The 25,854-nt window shown below is 47.0% G+C and overlaps 1 protein-coding gene across 2 annotated transcripts in view; it reads right to left on the minus strand.

Annotated features, from left to right (window-relative positions):
- The window catches only part of ZDHHC13 (zDHHC palmitoyltransferase 13), a 53,068-nt gene that overhangs the window by 17,187 nt on the left and 10,027 nt on the right, over positions 1-25,854 (minus strand). For both annotated transcript variants that reach the window (XM_077287210.1, XM_077287209.1), the window contains exons 2-5: positions 20,560-20,702; positions 10,878-11,000; positions 10,698-10,775; positions 7,513-7,657 (exon numbers count right to left, since the gene is read on the minus strand). In XM_077287210.1, the coding sequence (XP_077143325.1) occupies positions 7,513-7,657; positions 10,698-10,775; positions 10,878-11,000; positions 20,560-20,702 (489 nt within the window). The remainder of the gene's footprint in view (positions 1-7,512; positions 7,658-10,697; positions 10,776-10,877; positions 11,001-20,559; positions 20,703-25,854) is intronic.

Below are 25,854 nucleotides of genomic sequence, written 5' to 3' on the forward strand. Positions count from 1 at the left end.
CCATGTAAGAGAGTTTACTACCTCTGATGTTAAATAAATTGTTCGGTCTAAATGTCCCCTATTTTTAATGTCCTCCTGTAATATGAATTTCTGGAGCCGCCTGGTATGGAATTGTGCCCATTTAACCGCAGGGATACATGATGACAGTGAACCTAGCAATGACATGGCATTTCTCAGTGACATACTACGTCTTTTGATTGCTAGGCCTACTTTGTCAATAATAGAAGACTTCTTATCATCAGGCAACCGACAAATTTGGTCCACTGAATCGAGAAGGAGTCCTAGGAATCTCTGACAAGTGACGGGTTGGAGTCTGGATTTTTCCCAGTTGACAATCCAGCCTAGCGTTTGTAAGGAAAACGCCACCTCCTCCCACCTTTGTTCACACTGTAAGGAGTTTTTTCCCACAATTAGTAGGTCATCCAGATATGGAATGACCAGAGTGTCCTTTAGTCGCAGAAAGGACATTACCTCCAACAGCAATTTAGTAAAGACCCTAGGGGCCATAGATAGGCCAAAGGGCATTGCCCTATATTGTAAATGACGAATTTGCCCGTCTATAAATACTGCTACCCGAAGAAACTGCTGGTGTGACTGGTGTATAGGAAGATGGTAATACGCATCCTTAAGATCCAGTACTACCATGTAACAGTTTGGGAACAGATTTTTAATGGCTGATCGAATAGATTCCATTTTAAATGTTGTGGGTCTTATGAACGTGTTCAGTCTTCTCAAATTAAATATAGTTCTATAGGATCCGTCAGGTTTAGTAATCAGAAACAAGGGGGAGTAGAACCCCTTCCCTGTTTGAGATGACGGAACGTCTATTAAAACCCGTTTGGTAAGAAGGGACTTAATTTCTATTTCCAGTGCTTCTTGCTGCAGTCTAGATTTTAGGGAGGTGAGCAGGAAGGAATCCGGAGGTTTTCGGATAAAGTCTAGGGTGAGGCCTGAGGATATTAATTTTATGGCCCATGGATTAACAGTTATTTTATTCCACTGATTTATAAATCCTAGAAGTCTACCGCCCACTGGTGGAATAGGGTTCCCGGAATTTTTCAGCTGGTTTGAAGGGACGTTTGTTGAACAAATTGCCCTTTTGCCTGAACTCTTTGTTCCTCCATTGGTCTTTGAAGCCTCCCTTTCTGCCAAATGATGGCTTCCTGAATGCCCTTTTGTAAGAAGGAACAAAGGGATTAGGGAAGCCCTTCTTTCGCTCACCCGCCTTAGTGAGAATTTCATCCAACACGCTTCCAAAGAGGTACTCACCCTGACAGGGTATGGCACACAATTTGGATCTAGACTGGGCATCTCCCTTCCAGTTTTTTAGCCATAAAGCTCGGCGAGCAGTATTGGAGAGGCTAGCTGTCCTGGCCGCCAGGCGGAGAGAATCCACGGAGGCATCGGATATGAACGCCGCAGCACCTTTAATCAAGGGTATTGAGGCACGTAACTTCTCTCTAGAAACACCGTTTTTGATATTTTGGTCCAGCTGCTCTAACCAAACCAGCATAGACCTACTGGTACATGTGGTTGAGATTGCTGGCCTGAAAGCAGTGACACAGGCCTCCCATGATTTTTTAAGGAGCGCATCCGATTTCCTGTCCATGGGATCGGATAAGGAACCTGCATCCTCTACAGGTAGAGAGGAACGACGAGATGTAGATGCCACTGCCGCATCGACTTTCGGTACTTTAGCCCAGGAATCCATATCCTCGTCATCAAAGGGGTAGCGTCTCTTGCAGGGTATTGGCACAAACCCCTTTTGCCCTTTACCCCATTCCTTTTTAACGAGGTCTTTTATGGCCTGATTTACTGGAAATACCTGGCCCTTCCGCTGAGAAAGACCAGCGAACATAAGTTCCTGTGGCGTTTGGGGTTCTTTTGATTCAGCCAACCCCATCGTACTTCTCACTGACTTAATTAAGCTGTTGACACCGTCAGTAGGAAAACAGACATAGTTCTGTTCCCCTGATGATTCAGACGTTTGAGACACATCCGAATCCACCTCTCCACTTTATACAGGCCTGACACAGCTTTTTAAGGTAAGAGTCAGGCAGGGGCTCAGTACATATAGCACACTGTTTGTGCTTGGTTTTCCCCGTCCTCTTTGCCTAAAAACATAAGCAGAGTAAATACTATAAGCTTTCTTGAAGCTGTATAACACTCACCCAGAAGCACATGTATATACCGGTTGCTGGGTTTGCCTGGCCTGGGGTGTGGAACGGGACGATCTCCCTCCTGATTTCACAGTGGAATCACTCCTCTTTGAGCGTCCACTACTCTTATTCCTGGTCTCACCACTGGGTACTAGTGGGTCCTCCATAGGGCGCACAGAGACTTCCTCTTGGGACGACATGATAGCGCACTGTCTGTCCCGCTCATGTGCAATTTATAGTGCAGGAATTAAACACACCCCCCCCCCTTTTTTTTTTTTTTTTTTTACCTGATCCATTGGTGCAGCGCCAGGGGGATAAGGAGTAAACCGCCCAGAGGAAACCAATATGGCGGTTCCCCCGGAAATAGACTGCTGACCTCCTAGGGGCAGGGATCTACTTCCGTGATGCGGCTTCACTGCGCATGCGCCGGCGTCTCGGCCGGCCGGCTCTTCAAGCGCTACTTCTGCCCATGTCACCGCCATACCTGAGGGACTGGGGAAACAGCTGATGACCGCTCCACACACTCCGGAGGGTATCGTCACCTGGCTCCGGAAACCTGCATCCAGGTAACTCGGTCGGCCCAGGCACACCGCATCACCGGTCGTCCCTTACAACGATGTCCCAGCAGGGAGATCGTTGTTCTCCACCGACTACAACAGATGAGGGGGGAACCAGCAGGAACGCCCGACTCTGTCCACTCGCTCTGGAGCCCCTGTTGCTCAGCAGAGACGCACAGGCGGCATCCAGGCAAGTTTTCCTCTTGACATTAATTCAGAGAATCTTCTCTGTGGGTTCCCCTTTAGGAACAGGAAACCAACTGAGGAGCGAGGGGGGGCCGCCCCTTTTATCTCTCTGTAGGTTTCCTGTTCCTAGGGGCGGATCCCCTCTCTCAGTGGGTGCTGTCGTGGCGAATAGAAAACAAACGTTAACAGTATAACACAATAAACAGAGCTGTTCAACTTGGGAGGGTGCTGTGTCCCCCAATGAAGGCTCTGAGAAACAGATTTTACGGTAAGCAACCAAAAATCCTGTTTTCTCTATCGCCTCTGATTGGGGGACACAGGAACCATGGGACGTCCCAAAGCAGTCCCTGGGGTGGGAACAGCAGAAAAAACTCCATTCAGGTCGGAGGAATCACCACTGCCGTCTGCAAGATCCTTCCGCCTAGGCTGGTAACTGTCGAAGCGCAGGTATGGAGTTTATAACCCTTGGGAAAAGAGTGAACGGAACACCAGGTTGCCGCCTAGCAAAGTTGTAGGGCGGATGCCCTATGGTGTACTGCCCAGGAGGCGCCCATTGCCCGGGGCAGAGTGAGTCTTAATACCAGGAGGAATCACTCTGTTCTTGACCCGGTGAGCCTCCAGAATGGCAGGTCTGATCCAGAGAACAATCGTAACCTTGGAGGCCGGCAGGCCTCTTGGCGTATCGTCTGGAATGACAAAAAGACAGTCAGTCTTCCTAAAGAAGGCGGTCCTAGACAAATAGATCCTCACCGCCATGACCAGGTCTAGCCTGTTCAGCGAACACCCCAGAGCAGGACAAAGGTGGGAAGGACGATCTTATTGAAATAAAAGGAGGACACCATCCTGGGAAGAAAAGGCGGTGAAGGCCGTAAAACTACCTTATCCTGGTGAAGAACCAAGAAATGGGAAGACAGGAGAGAGCCACCAACTCCGAGGCGCGCCTAATGGAGGCGATGGTCACCAGAAACGCCACCTTGTGTGACAGGGCAGTGAGGCCTCATGGGGAGGTTCAAGGGGGGGAACCCCACTGAGCCTCCAGAACAAGATTGAGGTCCCAGGGATCCGCGGGAGTCTGGTACGGGAGAGAGCCGCATGCGCCACTCCTTGAAGAAAAGTTCTGATCTGAGAACGGGACGTATGTAAATCTTTGTACCGTGTTAGCCAGTAGCTAAGGACCTCTGAAAGGGACTTCAGAAAAAGGATGGAAAAGGTTGCTATCTGACCCTTCAGAGAACTAAGGGCAAGACCAGCATCAAGTTCTGGGGGGGGGGCTCCAGCCAGGGTGCTCTTACAAGGCTGTTTGGTCCATCTATCTATGGTCCCTGAGACCCAGGTAGAGGCAATGTCCGAGGAACAAAGTAGAAGCAGCCGTTTCAAAGGCTAATTTATCCAGTGGATCTATAATTGTATCCTTTGAACCTATGCCAAGTTGGCAGACAGTCTGGGAGCTGAATTGCCGAGGAATCAGTCCAGTTAGCGATGAGCTCAGGAGAGAAGGAATATAGGATGCCGAGACGCTTCCCTGTCTGAAAGCATCTGGTATGGCTCGCATTTCCCCTGGTAAGTACCACTACAAATTCAGTGTGTGGGGCAAAGACCTTGGAAGGTGGTTTGACCCTCTAAACGAAAACCGCCTATTCTGCGGGTTCCGTAGAGGTATCCATGATGCTTAGGGTCTGGTTGATCGCATCTGAAACTTCCTCTGCAAACATGACCAAGGAAGTCCGTTTCTCTCTCGAGAGAGAGGAGGGTCAGGAAGAGGGATCTGACTGGTCCAGACCAGAGAGCAAGATGGAGCGGGAAAGAAAGTTGTCAGACGTCCATGGGGCTGATGGTGGACGTCCTGGTCTCCTCCAACCGACAGGCTCTGGAGGGCGAGTGGGTGGGGAATGGAGCTGGGACCGAACCTCTAAGCACGCTTGTGTGCTAGGATCATGGTCCTGCTGTCGGATCAATGAGGATACGGGGTGGCGGTACATGCCGTACTCATAGTCCATAATGTGGGATTACAGGTGTGACTGTTCACCCTGTATCCCTTCTTGTGGCCTGAGTTGAACAAGGCTGGTCGGAAAATCCTGTGACCCACTAGCCATTGCGGTCAGTTACGGACACCAAGGGCGTGACATCCTGGTGAAGTCTGCCCCAGACTGAGACAGAAGGAAAGCCCACCCAGGGATAATCATGGGTCTCGGTCTCACCCTTGGTAGGGACTCCTGGACAGGGAGTTGCTGCAGCTGACAAGAGGAAGCAGGAGAACGGGAACGCTCTCCTTATAGGATTAGGCCTGGGAGCAGACCCACTAAACGATGCCCGAAGGTTAGGGGAACAGGAGAGGGGAGTAATAGACTGCATAGCAGAGTTACTCACAGTAATACTAGAGTCCTGTAGACTGCTCCCGGCTGTAGCTGCGACCGGCATCATGGCACAGGTCCAGGGCACCAGCGATGAGACGGCAACCTAAGGAGGATGCAGGGGACCCCGCCGGAGAAAGCGTGTGCTGGCCGATGGTAACTGTTGAAAGGGCGCTGGAACGTGCGCCCTGCTGCGATGTAGCGGCAAGCAGCGGCGTAGAAGTCATGGGCCCGGGAGCACCAAGATGGCGCCGGTGGGCGGGGAGTAAAGAGATTGTCGGGCGGGAGAAAGCCCGCCCGAAAAAAACCGTAAGTGGAGGAGCGCGGTACCGGAAGTAGGCCCCGGCAGAAGCCGGGACATAAATTAGAGGCCGGCGCCGCCGGAAAAGAGACCGCGGTTCCGGAGCAGTGCGCCGCAGAGCAGCGCGGCCGCCTGCCAGGGCCGCCAGAGGGAACGCAATTGCCAGGGTCGCGGCACAGAAGTAGGCCCCGGCCGAAGCCGGGGCCTAAATTAGACGTCAGCGCCACCAGATATAGGAGGAGACGCCGCCTTGCAGCGCCGAAGCCCGTAGGAAGTAAGTAGCACGGCAGCCTGCCAAGGCGGCCGCGCAGGCACTGCATTGCAGCCGCAGGGGGAAGTGGTGCCCCTGTAAGAGGTGACATTGCGGCCGCCGAACAGAGCGGCCGCAGGGATGAAGGGGATAGGAAGAGGGAAGCGCGGCAGCCTTTACCGCGCGAGATAAGCTCGACTAGGGGCCCCTGGGATCCCTATTAAAATTATTTCAGCGCCGCCATAGAGGGTCGTGCAGCGCGCCTGTAGGAACTTCTACTCCCCCACACTGTGAGGGTGGGCAGGGAAGGATCTGGGGGATATAGGGAAATACTCACCTAAACATCCCACGTCGTCCGCTACTAACCTGTGGGGAATGAGACGTCCACGGAGCTGTGATGGACGTCCTCGTCTCCTCCAACCGACAGGCTATGGTGGGCGAGTGGGTGGGGGACGGAGCCAGGACCGGACTTCTAAGCACGCTTGTGTGCTAGGCTCTTGGTCCTGGAGAGGGATCTATGAGGATACGGGGTGGCAGTACACGCCGTACTCATAGTCCGCATTGTGGGACTACAGGTGTGACTGTTCACCCTGTATCCCTCTGGAAAATCTGAAAAGAAACGACGCACATTGAGGTAGATAAGGGTCTAGTGAAAGACCCGTGTCCACCTCCTACTGACACTAAGCTAAACTGAATATCCTACTTCCTGTCGGTGGGGTGTACACGGCAGAGGAGGAGCTAGCTTTTTTTATTTGCATAGTGTCAGCCTCCTAGTGGCAGCAGCATACACCCATGGTTCCTGTGTCCCCTAATGAGAGGCGATAGAGAAATACGTTCTTTCGATCGCCTATTATTGCATTTGAATGCAATGTTGCGGCAACTAAAAAAACGTAATTCTGGGGTTTTTAATTTTTTTCTCGCTATGCCATTTAGCGATCAGGTTAATCCTTTTTTTATTGATAGATTGGGCGATTCTGAACGCGGCAATACCAAATATGTGTAGGTTTGATTTTTATTTATTTTTTTATTTTGAATGGGGCGAAAGGGGGGCGATTTAAACTTTTATATATATATTTTTTTCACATATTTTAAAACTTTTTTTTTTATACTTTTGCCATGCTTCAATAGTCTCCATGGGAGGCTAGAAGCTGGCGTAGCCTGATCGGCTCTGCTAGATAGGAGCGATGCTCAGATCGCTCCTATGTAGCAGAATTACAGCATTGCTATAAGCGCCGGCCACAGGGTGGCGCTCATAGCAATCTGGCATCAACAACCATAGAGGTCTTCAGGAGACCTCTGGTTGTCATCCCGACACACCGCTGACCCACGATCATGTGATGGCGGTCAGCGGTGCGCGCATTTCCGTCTGGATGTGCTTGTTAAATGCCGCTGTCAAGAGTTTCATAGCGCCATTTAACTAGTTAATAGGTGCGGACGGATCGAGATTCCACCAGCGCCTACTGCGGGCACATGTCAACTGTTCAAAACAGCTGACATGTCCCGGCTTTGATGTGGGCTCACCGCGAGAGCCCGCATCAAAGCAGGGGATCTGCCATCAGATGTACTATTCCGTCTGATGGTAGAAAGGGTTTAATTTATTTAGCATGGGGGTGATTTGAACTTTTATATTTTTTAAATATTTTTTAAAACTTTTACATAAAATGGGAAGTTGAAATTAAGTCATATTCCATTTTTCAGCATCACTTACCTGTCCCTTTGCGATTAGGTAAGCTATGATGGGCAGGTGCTGGTACAGGACGGCCAGGTGCACGCTGTTATATCCTTCCCCATCTATCAGACTCGGATCAGCACCGCATTTCATCAGAAGTATAATAGTCTGGAGGTGTCCTTGTCTGAGCAATAAGGAGGGAAAACAAAGAAATGTAACCACATCAACCAAAGAAACGTGTTAAAATAGGAGTCTGTCAGTGCCATTATAATTCGAGAGCTTTTTTGTAGGATGGGTCCATCATAAGCTAATTATTGCCGTAAGAAGCCCTAATAATCTTTAATTCTTGAGGAAACCTAGCGGTAAATTTTCAATTTTCCTACAGCACCACCCACTGGTGAAACGAAGTATTACATAGTTCTCAATAGGGAGTCATGCAATACAAAGATCTCCAGAGACACAGACACAGGGTCCTCCAGAGTGAGACACAAATAGATGAGGGTCCTAAATGTGGAGGTGGTCCATATCAAGGATAAACTAGCAACGTATATGAAGATGGATTTTTTTTTAAACCAGGTTAAATCGCACCAAGGCCAAGGCTATATACAGTCAATGCAACTTCAACTACAGAGAGTTGCAAAAGTTGGAACCAGTGCACTATTCCTGTCACGGTTCTTCCGCTATTTTCAATCCATACGTAATAATTGCAGTTCCGTAATAACAACAATAATTATGTAACTGAAAAACTAATTGCTCTGTATCTCCAGCCCATATGCCACTGTTTTTCCTAAAGAACAGGACAGGAATTAATGGCAGGGATGTGCAGCTTCCTTCCCAGGGGTCCCCATCCCATATCCTTCTCTGCACAACACATTAATGGAGCAACATCAGAATATTATATTGCAGGCAATATGACAATCTACTCGCAAACGCCAATCAATGATGTTGCAAGTCAATTGGAGCTTGCTTGTTCTAAGGGCCTTAAAGCTGAATTTGTGGCTGCATTGTTTTTTTCAAAAGCACAGCAAAAAAAAAAAAAAAAAAAAAAAAATCACAGTAAAAAACTATGATTTTAAGGCTATGTTCACACGCTGCGTATTCACAGCGTGTCCGCAGCAGTTTCCCATGCATTTACAGTACAATGTAAACCTATGGGAAACGCAATCCGCAGTGCACATGCTGCGGAAAAAACCGCGCGGAAACGCAGCGGTTTACATTCCGCAGCATGTCAATTCTTTGTGCGGAATCCGCAGCGGTTTTACACCTGCTCCATAATAGAAAACCGCAGGTGTAAAACCGTGGTGGAATCCGCACAAAAACCGCGGTAAATCCACGATAAATCCGCAGGAGAATTGCAGTGTTTTTGCCCTGTTGATTTATCAAATCCGCTGCGGAAAAATCCACAGTGGACCATTCTACGTGTGCACATACCGTAAAGCGATTTTAAGTACTGTGGCAAGAACAACGCCTGTCTAGCAAGGTCTTAACTCGAAAATAAAGCTTTATCAGAGCTCATTGAAAAGTTCAGTAACTTCCTAACACACTTTGTGATTCAATTTTCTACAATTTTCAAGATCTCAATGCTGCTTTCCAAGATTGGAAACATTCCTGTTTCCGTCTAGAGTCCGGAAACCTGTAGTTTTCAGCTTTAAGGCTTCATTCACATATTGACAGTAGGTTGGAATTGAAAGTACGGTATATTATAAAGTTGATAAACATTTCATTGAAATACAGATAAACTTTATTTACAAGTAGACAGTTAGGAAGCAGATACCTGACCCACTGCCACAAAGCGGAGTATCCCGGCAGCAATTATTACTGCACATTATTTCACCTGGCCGGCCTCTCCCTGCCGAGATGGTTATCCAGATAACACATGGCAGATGGGCCGGTTTACCTAGAATGTGACTCAATGAGGAACTTTCTGCATTTTCAGAATTCCCACAGCAGTAATCTTATAACGACAGCTACAGGGGGGAGGAAGGCTACCACTTACCACACAGGATATGGGTTTAGTAATCAGAAGCCAGAGGCATGCAGCCTTACTGGTTACTACCCCATTTCCTCTTCTAATAACCTGAAAAGGTATGGACCGTAAATGTTTTGTATTTATCTATTGTTAAATATTTTTTTACCCAATGTGTCCACTTAGAAACCATAAAAAAATATAACAAACATACAAAAATATAACTACTACAATACTGCTCCTATGTTCAAGAATATATCTACTATAATACTGCCCCCTATGTACAAGAATATAACTGCTATAATACTGCCCCTACGTACAAGAATATAACTACTATAATACTGCTCCTATATACAAGAATATAACTACTATAATACTGCTCCTATGTACATGAATATAACTACTATAATACTGCTCCTATATACAAGAATATAAAACTACTATAATACTACTCCTATGTACAAGAATATAACTACTATAATACTGCCCCTATGTACAAGATTATAACTACTATAATACTACTCCTATGTACAAGAATATAACTACTATAATACTGCTCCTATGTACAACAATATATCTACTATAATACTGCCCCCTATGTACAAGAATATAACTACTATAATACTGCTCCCTATTGTGAGACTGTGACCCCTGTTACAGCTAGGGGGCGCTGTTTGTGCTTCCCAGAATGCGTATGAAGGTCGTAGGTGTGCATGGCATTCGCAGGTGTAGCTGTGATTGCAATGTGAGGTAGTGACTCGTGTCACAGGTAGGGGTCGCTGTGTGTTCTCCCCAGGTTGTGCATCCAACCTGAAGAATGAAGAATATAACTACTATAATACTGCTCCTATGTACAAGAATATAACTACTATAATACTGCCCCTATGTACAAGAATATATCTACTATAACACTGCCCCTATGTACAAGAATATAACTACTATAACACTGCCCCTATGTACAGGAATATAACTACTATAATACTGCCCCTATGCACAAGAATATAACTACTATAATACTGTCCCTATGCACATGAATATAACTACTATAATACTGCCCCTGTGTACAAGAATATAACTACTATAACACTGCTCGGTAAGTACAAGAATATAACTACTATAATGCAAGCCATTACTTATGCATGAAATGAGGCAATGGCTGTGGTGCTTTTCAATGGATTTTGATGAACATGGACAGACACTTTTTTCTTTATTCCCTATAATTGCAGTCTTTAATACTGATGAATTAAGGCTCCAGTACCTGACGGCCCAATGAAGTGGAGTGGAGTTTAAAGTTCCTCCAAGCTGATCCACAATTGCTCCTTTGGAAATGAAGTACCTGGGTTTGAAAGAATCATATTGTCAGGAAAATATCAGCACTTTCAGTTGTTCTGTAGATTAATGCAGTATATGAGCAGGGCATGTATACACAATCACATACTTTACAAGATTGACTCTATTATTAATAGCCGCCCAGTGCAGGAGAGTCACATTCTCACTATCTGGTTGTCGAACATCATAACCCGCCTCTACCAGCTCTCTGCATCGATCAAGTAAGCCATGTCTGAAACAAAACCAAAAGATATTATTGCTCACACAAAGGAAATTTGAGAACAGCAGACAGCTTATTTTATTATACAATACAGGTGGAGAAGCATTTAATACAATACTGCCGCACCCATAATGGAAGGGCGAAGGCGGAGTGAAGAAAAAGCGAAGGCTGGGGAGAAGGCGGGGGGAGGAGAGGAGAGAAGGCGGGGGGAGGAGAGGAGAGAAGGCGGGGGGAGGAGAGGAGAGAAGGCGGGGGGAGGAGAGGAGAGAAGGCGGGGGGAGGAGAGGAGAGAAGGCGGGGGGAGGAGAGGAGAGAAGGCGGGGGGAGGAGAGGAGAGAAGGCGGGGGGAGGAGAGGAGAGAAGGCGGGGGGAGGAGAGGAGAGAAGGCGGGGGGAGGAGAGGAGAGAAGGCGGGGGGAGGAGAGGAGAGAAGGCGGGGGAGGAGAGGAGAGAAGGCGGGGGGAGGAGAGGAGAGAAGGCGGGGGGAGGAGAGGAGAGAAGGCGGGGGGAGGAGAGGAGAGAAGGCGGGGGGAGGAGAGGAGAGAAGGCGGGGGGAGGAGAGGAGAGAAGGCGGGGGGAGGAGAGGAGAGAAGGCGGAGAAGAGGAGAGGCGGGGGAGGAGAGGAGAGAAGGCGGGGGAGGAGAGGAGAGAAGGCGGGGGAGGAGAGGAGAGAAGGCGGGGGAGGAGAGGAGAGAAGGCGGGGGAGGAGAGGAGAGAAGGCGGGGGAGGAGAGGAGAGAAGGCGGGGGAGGAGAGGAGAGAAGGCGGGGGAGGAGAGGAGAGAAGGCGGGGGAGGAGAGGAGAGAAGGCGGGGGAGGAGAGGAGAGAAGGCGGGGGAGGAGAGGAGAGAAGGCGGGGGAGGAGAGGAGAGAAGGCGGGGGAGGAGAGGAGAGAAGGCGGGGGGAGGAGAGGAGAGAAGGCGGGGGGAGGAGAGGAGAGAAGGCGGGGGGAGGAGAGGAGAGAAGGCGGGGGGAGGAGAGGAGAGAAGGCGGGGGGAGGAGAGGAGAGAAGGCGGGGGGAGGAGAGGAGAGAAGGCGGGGGGAGGAGAGGAGAGAAGGCGGGGGGAGGAGAGGAGAGAAGGCGGGGGGAGGAGAGGAGAGAAGGCGGGGGGAGGAGAGGAGAGAAGGCGGGGGAGGAGAGGAGAGAAGGCGAGGGGAGGAGAGGAGAGAAGGCGGGGGGAGGAGAGGAGAGAAGGCGGGGGGAGGAGAGGAGAGAAGGCGGGGGGAGGAGAGGAGAGAAGGCGGGGGGAGGAGAGGAGAGAAGGCGGGGGGAGGAGAGAAGGCGGGGGGAGGAGAGGAGAAGGAGAAACAAAAAGGATCATCCTTGATGGAGTTCTCACACTATACAAATGAATGTTTCCGTATATATATGATCATATAAATCTGTATTCTTTAAGCCAGAGCTGTGGAATGGAGTTCATGGCCATTTTGGGGGGAGTCGGAATAAAATGGACTGACTCTGAAAATATATAATAAATTGGCTACAGTAGTTCAATGCAGTACATTTAATAGGAATTTGGGAAAAGTTATGAAATGTCCTATGACTATCTGTTCTGTTCCTGACCTAAGGATCTTGGCTTTTAAGCCCCCGTCACACTAAGCGAGGTCGCTAGCGAGATCGCTGCTGAGTCACAAGTTTTGTGACGCAACAGCGACCTCAGTAGCGATCTCGCTATGTTTGACACGTAGCAGCGACCAGGCCCCTGCTGTGAGATCGCTAGTCGTGTCGGAATGGCCTGGACCTTTTTTTGATCGTTGAGGTCCCGCTAGGTAGCACACATCGCTGTGTTTGACACCTTACCAACGACCTCGTTGACTACAACGTCACACAGGACGTCCCTCATCGAGGTCTGAATCGTCATAATAGCTGCCATGTGACAGGGTCACAACGACCAACGACATCGTTGTACAGGTCGCCGCATCGCTGCTGCGTCGTTGGGAAGATCTCACTGTTTGACATCTCACCAGCGACCACATAGCGACGCAGCAACGATCCCTGACAGGTCGTATCGTTGTCGGGATTGCTTTAGCGTCGCTAAGTGTGACGGGGCCTTTAGTTGAGATGAACCTGTGCTGCACTTTATGTACATGCTCAGTAGTGAGGAGGTGCGGTGGAGTCGGGAGTCAGGGAAATTGAGTAGTTGGAGGTTTGGCTTACTGACTCCACAGCTTTGCTGGCAGCGGTCACAGGGGACATAAGTCTGAATGTATACAGACCAAGGGTGAAAGCATTATCACAGGAACATCCGGGGAGGTAAGTATAGAGTAAGTTAACCCGTACACCATCAGCTGATTTCAGTAGGTTTGAGAAAGGCTTTGTGGAACCGAAATGTTACCTGTTGCACATATGGCTTATTAAAAATTTCACTGGATGTATGGTAGTTTTCAATTTTTTGAGTGCTGCTGGCTTTTTTTTTTTTAAAATTGTCATATGATCTGTTTTTTGGACTACTGCAACCAGTGATATAACATTGATCCTTGACTCCAAAACTGGTGCGGCGTCATTTTTTTTCATTGATTGATAAGATAACAGACGAATGGAAAGAGAACAAGAATGAGAAGGGGAAAAAAAAAAAAGGGAAAAGAAAAGAAAGACACTGAAAGACACCTCTGGTTGTGAGGCCCTCATAAACAGCTGGTCCCATCAATTTCCATTTAATGTGAATGTGGGAGGAGGGCCATAATGAGAGCTTCTTTAAAAAAAAAAAAAATCTAAGAGCCAGAAAAAGAAAGTTTAGTTTTATTTTTTGTTTCCCATTTGCTCATTCCGAGAGCCATACCTTTAGGTTTCTGTAATAGTAGCTGTATTTTTTTTTTTTTTTTAGTTGATTTACTCACTTAGGCTGCTTTCACACTAGCGTCGGCACGGGGCAGGATGCGTTTTTTCTCCTAAACGACGCATTGCGACGTATTCAAAACGACGCTAGTGTGAAAGTAGCCTTATATAGCGCCACTAATAACACACATCGTTATAGACGGCACTGTCCCCACTGGGGCTCAGAATCCAGAATCCCTATCAGTATGTCTTTGGAATGTGGGAGGAAACCCAAGCAAACACAGGGAGAACATACAAACTCCTTGCAGATGTTGTCCTTGGTGCATGAGAACTTACTTTGTTTACTTTGCAGGGGAGTATTATTTTTATTATTTATTTATATAGCACCATTGATTCCATGGTGCTGTACATGAGGAGGGGTTACATACAAATTACAGATATCACTTACAGTAAGCAAACTAACAATTACAGACTGATACAGAGGGGCGAGGACCCTGCCCTTGCGGGCTTACATTTTACAGGATGGTGGGGAAGGAGACAATAGGTCGAGGCGTTGGTGAGGCGGTAGCTTCGGTAGCGGTGAGGAGGCAGCGCGGTCAGTGCAGGCTGAAGGCTTTCCTGAAGAGGTGGGTTTTCAGGTTCCGTCTGAAGGATATGAATGTGGTTGATAGTCGGACGTGTTGGGGCAGAGAATTCCAGAGGATGGGGGATATTAGGGAGAAGTCCTCGAGGCGGTTGGGTGAGGAGCGAATAAGTGTGGAGGAGAGAAGGAGGTCTTGGGAGGACCGGAGATTACGTGAGGGAAGATATCGGGAGATTAGTTCAGAGATATATGGAGGAGACAGGTTATGGATGGCTTTGTAGGTCAGTATTAGTAATTTGAACTGGATATGCTGAGGGATTGGGAGCCAGTGAAGAGATTTGCAGAGGGAGGAAGCGGAGGAGTAGCGAGGAGAGAGATGACAGAGCTGTCAGTCACACCAGGTTTCTGTCCTGAAGAAGAGGTCCTAAGCAACCTCGAAACACGTTGACCTTGTAAACCTTTAAAGGTACCGTCACACTAAACGATATCGCTAGCGATCCGTGACGTTGCAGCGTCCTGGCTAGCGATATCGTTTCGTTTGACACGCAGCAGCGATCAGGATCCTGCTGTGATGTCGCTGGTCGCTGAATAAAGTCCAGAACTTTATTTGGTCGTCCGATCGCCGTGTATCGTTGTGTTTGACACCAAAAGCAACGATACCAGCGATGTTTTACACTGGTAACCAGGGTAAACATCGGGTTACCAAGCGCAGGGCCGCGCTTAGTAACCCGATGTTTACCCTGGTTACCAGCGTAAAAGTAAAAAAAACAAACAGTACATACTCACCCAGCGTCATACCTCCCCCAGCGTCTGCTTCCTGACACTGACTGAGCGCCGGCCCTAAAGTGAAAGTGAAAGCCGCTGTGCTGTTAGGGCCGGCGCTCAGTCAGTGTCAGGAAGCAGAAGCTGGGGGACGCGCAGGTGAGTATGTACTGTTTGTTTTTTTACTTTTACGCTGGTAACCAGGGTAAACATCAGGTTACTAAGCGCGGCCCTGCGCTTAGCAACCCGATGTTTACCCTGGCTACCCGGGGACCTCGGCATCGTTGGTCGCTGGAGAGCGGTCTGTATGACAGCTCTCCAGCGATCAAACAGCGACGCTGCAGCGATCGGCATCGTTGTCGCTATCGCTGCAGCGTCGCTTAATGTGACGGTACCTTCACACAAAGCGACGCTGCAGCGATAGCGACAACGATGCCGATCGCTGCAGCGTCGTTGTTTTATCGCTGGAGAGCTGTCACACAGACAGCTCTCCAGCGACCAACGACGCCGAGGTCCCCGGGTAACCAGGGTAAACATCGGGTTGCTAAGCGTAGGGCCGCGCTTAGTAACCCGATGTTTATCCTGGTTACCAGCGTAAAAGTAAAAGAAACAAACAGCACATACTTACATGCGTCCCCCAGCGTCTGCTTCCTGACACTGACTGAGCTCCGGCCCTAACAGCACAGCGGTGACGTCACCGCTGTGCTTTCACTTTCACTTTTAGGGCCGGCGCTCAGTAAGTGTCAGGAAGCAGACGCTGGGGGACGCATGTAAGTATGTGCTGTTTGTTTTTTTTACTTTTACGCTGGTAACCAGGGTAAACATCGGGTTACTAAGCGCGGCCCTGCGCTTGGTAACCCGATGTTTACCCTGGTTACCAGTGTAAAACATCGCTGGTATCGTTGCTTTTGGTGTCAAACACAACGATACACGGCGATCGGACGACCAAATAAAGTTCTGGACTTTATTCAGCGACCAGCGACATCACAGCAGGATCCTGATCGCTGCTGCGTGTCAAACGAAACGATATCGCTAGCCAGGACGCTGCAACGTCACGGATCGCTAGCGATGTCGTTTCGTGTGAAGGTACCTTTACACCTTTACAATAAACATTATAATTTTTATCCGTTGGAAACCATTGTGGATGTGACATCACCATCCCGATTGTTCCGTACTGTTTGGTCTGTCCAGTGCCCAAAGTCCTTGCAGCAGCTGATATAGATTTCATGCCAGTTTCATGTTGCTCTGTAGCAACCATACAAGGTGAGTGGATTCCTTTCCACCTCCATTTTACTGGTTAAGACCCTATTGCGCTTTCTTTCGTTCCCAGTTTCGTTTTTGTATACTCAGATTTTGATACAGATCGTACAAAAAAAAAAAAAAAAAAGCTCTTGGTAAAATCTGCAATTGATTTTCTGCATAACGTAAGCACACCAATACTTTGCGGAGAGGATGAGGGTTAAAAGGGTTTTTACCACTTAACCCCCAATCTCCAGAACCACATAGGCTTCTTTCACACTTGCGTCGGTACGGGTCCGTCGCCAAGCGTCGTTGCGACGTACCGACGCACGCTGTGAAAATTTGGCACAACGTGTGCAGCGGGATGCAGTTTTTCAACGCATCTACTGCCCATTCTAAAGTTTGGGGAGGAGGGGGCGGAGTTCTGGCTGCGCATGCGCGGTAGGAAATGGCAGACGCAACGTACGAAAAAAACGTTCCCTTGAACGTTTTTTCGTGCCGACGGTCCGCCAAAACACGACGCATCCAGTGCACGACGAACGCGACGTATGGCCATACGTCACGATCCGTCGGCAATACAAGTCTATGGGCAAAAAACGTATCCTGCTGGCACATTTGCAGGATCCGTTTTTTCCCCCAAAATGACGGATTGCGATGGACGTCACACGACGCAAGTGTGAAAGTAGCCTTAGATGCTACAGTTGTAATGAGCGATGACATCCAAGGGGTTACACTGAGTGATTGCTAATTCCAGTTTTTGCAGACGTCTGTTAGTTCCAATTGAATTCTGGCAATAATTTTGGAAGACCAGCAGCTATGCCTCCACAATGCCCCATGATGTCCAGTACATGTGCAGTAGATACGCAACGTTTGGACGGGGGCAAGTAGTGGCAATTGCTTTATATGTAGATATTGATATACGGTAGATGGTAATCTGACTGATGGCGATCAGAGCAAATTCCTGAATGTCTCAGTAGTGCAGCCTCAGGCTGTCATGTTTGCTTTAAGGGTGTTGCCATCTATCTATAATGTGCATTGCAGCATCGGTATAGTTATATTAAGGTACCGTCACATTAAGCGACGCTGCAGCGATAGCGACAGCGATGCCGATCGCTGCAGCGTCGCTGTTTGGTCGCTGGAGAGCTGTCACACAGACCGCTCTCCAGCGACCAACGATGCCGAGGTCCCCGGGTAACCAGGGTAAGCATCGGGTTGCTAAGCGCACGGCCGCGCTTAGTAACCCGATGTTTACCCTGGTTACCAGCGTAAAAGTTAAAAAAAACAAACAGCACATACTCACCTGCGCGTCCCCCAGCCTCTGCTTCCTGACACTGACTGAGCTCCGGCCCTAACAGCAGAGCGGTGACGTCACCGCTGTGCTTTCACTTTCAGTTTAGGGCCGGCGCTCAGTCAGTGTCAGGAAGCAGAGGCTGGGGGACGCGCTGGTGAGTATGTGCTGTTTGTTTTTTTAACTTTTACGCTGGTAACCAGGGTAAACATCGGGTTACTAAGCGCGGCCCTGCGCTTAGTAACCCGATGTTTACCCTGGTTACCAGTGTAAAATATCGCTGGTATCCTTGCTTTTGCTGTCAAACACGGCGATACACGGCGACCTAGCGACCAAATATAGTGCAGACCTAGCAGCGACCAGCAATTTCACAGCGGGATCCAGATCGCTGCTGCGTGTCAAATACAGCGATATCGCTATCCAGGTCGCTGCAACGTCACGGATCGCTGGCGATATCGCCTAGTGTGACGGTACCTTTATTGCAGCAGGCATTTCCCACAGTGTTGTGTTATGGGACAGGGTAGAACAAAGGCTGCCTGAATCATTGAGGCAAAGTAAACAGACGGTAATTTACACTACAATACAGTGCAGGTTAATAACCCTGTACCAGTCAAAAAGCAAACAGACACTGGGTGGGGGGAGGGGACGACAAGAAAAGAGGCACAGAGGAGGCAACAGTTATCTGCAGTGCAAGAAACAAACCAACCCGCCTGGTGGTGTGGAGTTTCCTGCACAAAAGGTTGTCCCCTGCTGCTGGTTAAAAGCCAAGAAGCCAGAGAGAAATCTCTAAGGCCCCTTTCACACCAGTTTTTTGCCCTCAGTCACAATCCGTTGGCTCAACGGATCCGTCACAGATTGTGAACAACAGATTTGACAGATTCGTTTTTTTGAGGGATCCGACTAGCGGATCTGGCTAATTGGATCCTAAATAAATTGGAGCATGCTCAGTTAAAAAAAACGGAATCCGTCGCTGGATTCCGTAATTTGACAGATCTGGCGCCCATAGGCTTCCATTCGAACAAACAACAGACGGTGACTGATCCATCGCTGTCAGATTTTTCGACGTACACAAAAAAAAGTTAAAAGATGCGGCGGCATCAGTCACCGGATTCGTTTTTGTCAAAATTCGATGGATTGCAACTGATAGCAAAAAACTAATGTGTGAAAGGGGCCTTAGAGGCAATAAAACATGTGCCAGTAACAAAATGCCAGAGGTTTGCAGCCTCCCAGGTACAGTCCACAGGATGAAGCTGCTGCAGACACGAAAATGTTCCTTTGGATGCAGCTTTGATAAATGCTTCGGACTTCACCCTTTGCGCTACAAGAAGCAGACAGGCAATTTGCTCTTTGGATTTTCTCTGAAATGAGGTAACCCCGGAGATACCATTACAATTTGTGCCTCTATGATGTGACATTTTGTCAAAGCCATGCCGAGCTCCCAGGTGGAGTAAATCGTACCCTTCTTTCAGCAAAAAAAAAAAAAAAAAAAAAAATCTGCCGTCCCAGCAAAGTGACTGATCTCATTAAAACTCCTGCATTCTGAATTTATTGGCATCTTTTTTTCTCTATAGGCATCTATGAAGAGCCTTAACAAATCCTTGCAAAAAAAGAAAAAAAAATTGCATTTTTAAGTCCAGAATCAAAACTTTTCTGTACTAAAAAAAACAACTTATTTAAAAATGCTTCTTCAAATCGGCATCAAAGGCGAAAATGCATGAAAAAAAAACAAAAAAAAAAACACACACAACAAAAACACAATAATCAGAGTCTATAGTTACTGTATATTTTGGAACGGATATCTGCAGAACACATCCACGGCCTTATACTTCTTTCTATGTGAATCAATTATTTTTGGCATTTATTTAGCATAAGGACCACTGGGTTTATGATTGGTGGGGGTCCCCAAGATCTGTAACTGTCCACCTCTTTTGGATCTTTAATAGGCTGCAATCTTGGTAGAACTCATTTAAATGGAATCTATCAGCAGGATTTCACCCCCCAAACTATTGGAATGCGCTTGGAGCTCTTTCAAACAAAAAGACTGGTCTGTTCTTCCATTCATGAGTAATCAACATAAGAATTGATATTCAAATGAGGCTGAAGGATTATGGTAGATCTGAAGCCTCTGTCACTCCAGCTCTATTCCCCACCCAACATAAAACCCCTTCCTCATGCTTGACTGATGCTCCTTTGCCTGAAGTAACAGAGCATGGTGGCTGTCAGTCAAGCAGGAGGAGGTCGGTGAGTAGAGCTAGAGTGACAGAGGCTTCAGACCTATCATAGTCTGTCAACCTCATTTGCATATCAATTTAAATGTGATTTCTCAGTAACAGAGAAATGGACTAGCCACGTAAGCCTACTATGACCTTTTGGTGCATTTTTGATGCTCCATATTTTTGCTGCACCAAAAACTCGGCAGCTTACAGTTCCAACAAAGTGCACGAGATTTACAGAAATCTCATGCCCACTATGCTTTTTTTCCTCTGTGTTAACCGATCTACAGGGAGGGTGATTCAAAACCGCATCATGTCAATCTCTCTTGCGTGTACATTCTGCGTATCTTGACGATAGACTTATATTAGATGCAGAAATTCCGCAGCTAAAAAACACACATGTATGTTTAGTGCATTTCCGTGGAGGAAACACATGAAACACGCATGTAATCCGCATCCAAGTATGTCAATAAAGTTTTCTCAAAGCTAAATACCAGGGAGTATCAAAAACAAAGCAGCTTTATTTGAAGCATGACACACCAAGCAGACAAAAAAATGCAGTGCCAAAAAATGTGTTGAAAATTGATACATCACTAGAATTAGTATCTCTGCCCCTACATTTTGTTGATGTCCGATGGTGTAGCAAAACCCTGAAGACAAATTCCCTTTAATTCTATATTTGCTGTGTTTTTTTTCCTCTTCATTATACTTACTGAGTGGCCTTTACAATATCCCAGCTGCTGTAATCCTCTACTGCTTGCTCGGTTGACACTTCTTGGTCCACCCTTGGTCCGCCATGTTGCCCTGCATGGTGGTGGTGACTGTGCTGGTGACAGTGTGAATGCGGTGATTTACACTACAGGAAAAAAAAAAAAAAAAAAACGACGCAAGAATTATACAAGTATACACTAATACTGGATGCTATTTATATAGAAAAAAATATTTGTGCCAAAAATAAAAATTAACCAACCTAAATCCTTCTAACACATGAAAGCTGTGGGCAGAACTCGCTCCTAAGAAGCAGCAAATTTGCAAGTAGTTTACCTTTAATGACAAATCTATTACCGTTTTGTGCCTACAGTTCCGATGCAGACCTATGTATCCCATGGCTGCAGACTGAAAACAAACCTTGCTCAGTTTGATTCTGTAGTCACACTTACTTACATTTGCCCCCGCTTTTGGCTAAACTTCTTTTCGCAAGAGCTAATTCACACTACTGAAAATCACCCATACACTCTCTTCCACAAGTCCCAGGCCAATCATGGGTTTCGAGACCCAAAAACAGTATCATATACACTCCTCATTCCTCAGCAATGAAATTGCAACACCAAGGAGGAGTCATGGAACGATGGAAACGGCACGGATCTGCAAATCAGGAAAAAAATTAAACAAAATCTCAATTTCTTCAGTCTGGATTAAGAGCCACGTGCAGAAATCCCAACGGTTACGGCCTCGCCTGCTATCACTCAGGTTATTAATGGTCGTCTGAGGAACATTCTGTTGCACTGAATGCATTTGGGCAAATCATCAAGATCCGCTGCTGGCAGCTTCTGTGTAATCACTGACCAATGACGTCCCCAATGGGAGACAAGTCCGGAGACGATGCAGCCATGCGAGCACATTTAGGCCACAGTACCACTAGCAACATGTGATCTGGGGTTGTCGTGCTAATAAACTACTCCCGGGACACTAGAGATATGGCTGCACCACTGGCTACATGATCAAATCAATTTAACGAAGAGCTGTTAGTTATCTAGAATGAAGACTAGAGGGATCCGCTACCGTACATTATGTCACCCCACACAATCATTCCGGAAATAGGACTGGGATGACAATTCCTCGTGGACGCTTCTTCATGGCTTTTTACACATGGCTTCTTACACATGGCTTCTAGATGGAGACCAGAGACCGGAATAGAGGTCTATCACCTTCAGCGATTAATCCTACATTTGTCTTGGGCACAATGATAGACGGAGATTAGGCTGGAGACCACATGGGCAACGCAATGAAGAGGAATTCACGAGGTATCGACACATTGGTCCTACTCCCAGGAATATGGTGTTGGGTGGCATAATGTATGGTAGTCAGACCCCTCCAATCTGTATTCAAGGTGCACAAACAGTTCAGCATTTCATTGATTTGGTTGGGGAACCATTGGTGCGGCCAGTCTCCAACAAGTCCCAGAAGCAGTTTTTCAACACGACAACCCCACGCCACATGTTGAGCTGTGGTGTGTGTTTGCAATCCACAACAGGTCAACTTCTCTTGCGGGTATTAGATGCGGAAAATCTGCAGATAAAAATGCATGTAAACAGCACACGACTATATATCAGTAAAGCCTTGTCAAAGCCAAAAACCAGGAAGTATCAAAGACAAAGCAGCCTTGTTTAACCCTTCCCGACATCGGACGTACTATACCGTCCGATGTCGGGTCCCCTGCTTTGATGTGCGCTCCGGCGGTGAGCGCACATCAAAGTCGCGACATGTCAGCTGTTTTTTACAGCTGACATGTGCGCGCAATAGCGGCGGGTGAAATCGCGATCACCCGCCGCTATTAACTAGTTAAATGCCGCTGTCAAACGCAGACAGCGGCATTTAACTACCGCATCCGGCCGGGCGGCCGGAAATGAGCGCATCGCCGACCCCCGTCACATGATCGGGGGTCGGCGATGCTTGTATATTGTAGCCATAGAGGTCCTTGAGACCTCTATGGTTACTGATCGCCGGTAGCTGTGAGCGCCACCCTGTGGTCGGCGCTCACAGCACACCTGCAATTCTGCTATATAGCAGCGATCTGATGATCGCTGCTACATAGCAGAGCCGATCGGGCTGTGCCTGCTTCTAGCCTCCCATGGAGGCTATAGAAGCATGGCAAAAGTAAAAAAAAAAAAAGTAAAAAAAAATGTGAAAAAAATAAAAAAAATATAAAAGTTTAAATCACCCCCCTTTCGCCCCAATCAAAATAAATCAATAAAAAAATATCAAATCTACACATATTTGGTATCGCCGCGTTCAGAATCGCCCGATCTATCAATAAAAAAAAAGCATTAACCTGATCGCAAAACGGCGTAACGAGAAAAAAAAAATCGAAACGCCAGAATTACGTTTTTTTTGGTCGCCGCGACATTGCATTAAAATGCAATAACGGGCGATCAAAAGAACGTATCTGCACCGAAATGCTATTATTAAAAACGCCAGCTCGGCACGCAAAAAATAAGCACTCACCCGACCCCAGATCACGAAAAATGGAGACGCTACGGGTATCGGAAAATGGCGCAATTTTATTTATTTTTTTGCAAAGTTTGGAATTTTTTTTCACCACTTAGGTGAAAAATAACCTAGACATGTTTGGTGTCTATGAACTCGTACTGACCTGGAGAATCATAATGGCAGGTCAGTTTTATCATTTAGTGAACCTAGCAAAAAAAACAAACAAAAAACAAGTGTGGGATTGCACTTTTTTTGCAATTTCACCGCACTTGGAATTTTTTTCCCGTTTTCTAGTACACCAATGGTGTCATTCAAAAGTACAACTCGTCCCGCAAAAAAATAAGCCCTCACATGGCCAAATTGACTGAAAAATAAAAAAGTTATGGCTCTGGGAAGGAGGGGATTGAAAAACGAAAAATCCAACGGTCATGAAGGGGTTAAAACATGACAAGCCAAAAACGTGATAAAACGTATATTAAAAAAAAACACTCCGAAAAGCAATGAAAAATTAGCAATCTAATAATTGCTGAAAATCTGCAACACAAAAAAACCCTCAACAAAAACTCATCATGGAATTTAGCTTTACAAAGGGATTATATACCATATGATAGATATCAATATCTTTACAGGGGGATTATAAACTATAGGATAGATACCCGCCCGCTTATAGGGGGATTTATATACTATAGGATAGATACCCGCCCCCTTACAGGGGTGTTATATACTATTGGATAGAAACTCGCCCCCTTACAGGGGGATTATATTCTACTAGATGGTGGCCTGATTCTAACGCATCGGGTATTCTAGAATATGCATGTCCACGTAGTATATTGCACAGCCCACGTAGTATATTGCCCAGCCACGTAGTATATTGCCCAGCCACGTAGTATACAGCACAGAGCCACGTAGTATATTGCCCAGTGACGTAGTATATTGCACAGCGACGTAGTATATTGCCCATCCATGTATGTCACAGGTTAAAAAATAACAAATAAACATACTCACCTTCCGATCCGAGGGCCCCTTGTAGTTCTAACATACTCACCATACTTGTAGTTCTGTCGCCTGTGCGCGGTACAGGCGGCAGCTTCCGGTCCCAGGGTGTGATGACGTCGCGGTCACATGACCGTGACGTCATGGCAGGTCCTTCTCGCGCAGGACCTGTGATGACGTCGCGGTCACATGACCGTGACGTCATGGCAGGTCCTTCTCCCATTCAATCCTTGCTACCGGAACCTGCCGCTTGCACGGAGCGGTTACCGGAGGGTCGCGAGGAGCAGGAAAGGCGGCGGAAGGTGAGTATATAATGATTTTTTATTTTTTTAAATTATTTTTAACTTAATATCCTGTAAAAACTTGGTCACACAGGGTTAATAGCGGCGGTAACGGAGTGAGTTACCCGCGGCATAACGCAGTCCGTTACCGCTGGCATTAACCATGTGTGAGCGGTGACTGCGGGGAGTATGGAGCGGGCACTGACTGCAGGGGAGTAGGGAGGGACTAATAGGACTGTGGCCGTCGCTGATTGGTAGCGGCAGCCATGACAGGCAGCTGGCGAGACCAATCAGCGAATGAATATCCGTGACGGAGTTGCCGACAGACAGAAGGACGGAAGTGACCCTTAGACAATTATATAGTAGATAGGATAGATACCTGCCCCCTTACAGGGGGATTATATTCTATAGGATAGATACCCGCCCCCTTACAGGGGGATTATATTCTATAGGATAGATACCCGCCCCCTTACAGGGGGATTATATACTATAGGATAGATACCTGCCCCTTACACGGGGATTATACAGTATAGGATAGATTTATGAACACAGTCTACCAGTTCAATATAACTAGAGAATATATCCCCTAAATATACAGTATCTACACCTCCCCAAATAATTTAATTTAGGGAAAGAGGATCCATTCCACCAAATAATATAAAATAACCAATGTTTATTTCAACAACTAAAACAATGTAAAAAATTCAAGCAGGAATAACAAAAGTGACAAGTGCAAGTCTACATATTCATGATCAAATCAATCCAAGTGGATATAAGCTCATAGGCATAACAATTATATACCAAGTACATTAAAAACTATCCCCTATACTCCATTTTTTCTATAAAACCAGAACACTTCCTTTTCTGAATCCTGCTCATACATGTATTGTACATATGACCAGGTTTTAAATACATCAGATAGGGATTACATACATTAGTTAGGACTGCTCTGTTATGGGTATACCTTGACGTTTGGTAGAGCGGCTTAATATACATTTTTTGCAAAAAACGTTTCAACCAAATGCCCTGTTTTTTCCATCTTTTTACTAGCACTTGCTGTCCACTGTGATTTTTTTTTGCAACAGAGTGTTTTTGGTTTTACTGTGCTTTTTTGTGTTTTCATTTTTTCTATAAAGCATGAATATAGGTACAGCCAATGATCCCAATGTAAAGTGCATGTGCCAAACAATTGCAGTGCTTAGTGTGCCTAAAACTATGGTAAGAGAGAAATTGCTCTCAAAATGACAGGACAAAAGCGAAAATAGGGTGCCCTTGAAGTACTTACATAAAGTGCCTATAGCTTGAGAGTGAGGTAGACTCAGCTAGATGTCACCACCCCGATGACGCCGTTTCGCCATATGCCACTTCAAAAAGGGGCAACATTTTTTGCGATCGCCGCATACCTCAAATCGCTGCATGCGGACACATCCACATACAATGCATGTCCCTGCGTACCCAATATTAAAGATAGGTAAGCAGGGAACCGCAGGACGCAGTAGGCAGAGTCTGGGCGGAGATTCACGG

Source organism: Ranitomeya variabilis, chromosome 2 (genome assembly GCF_051348905.1).
Source record: "Ranitomeya variabilis isolate aRanVar5 chromosome 2, aRanVar5.hap1, whole genome shotgun sequence".
NCBI classification, from domain to species: Eukaryota; Metazoa; Chordata; class Amphibia; order Anura; family Dendrobatidae; genus Ranitomeya; species Ranitomeya variabilis.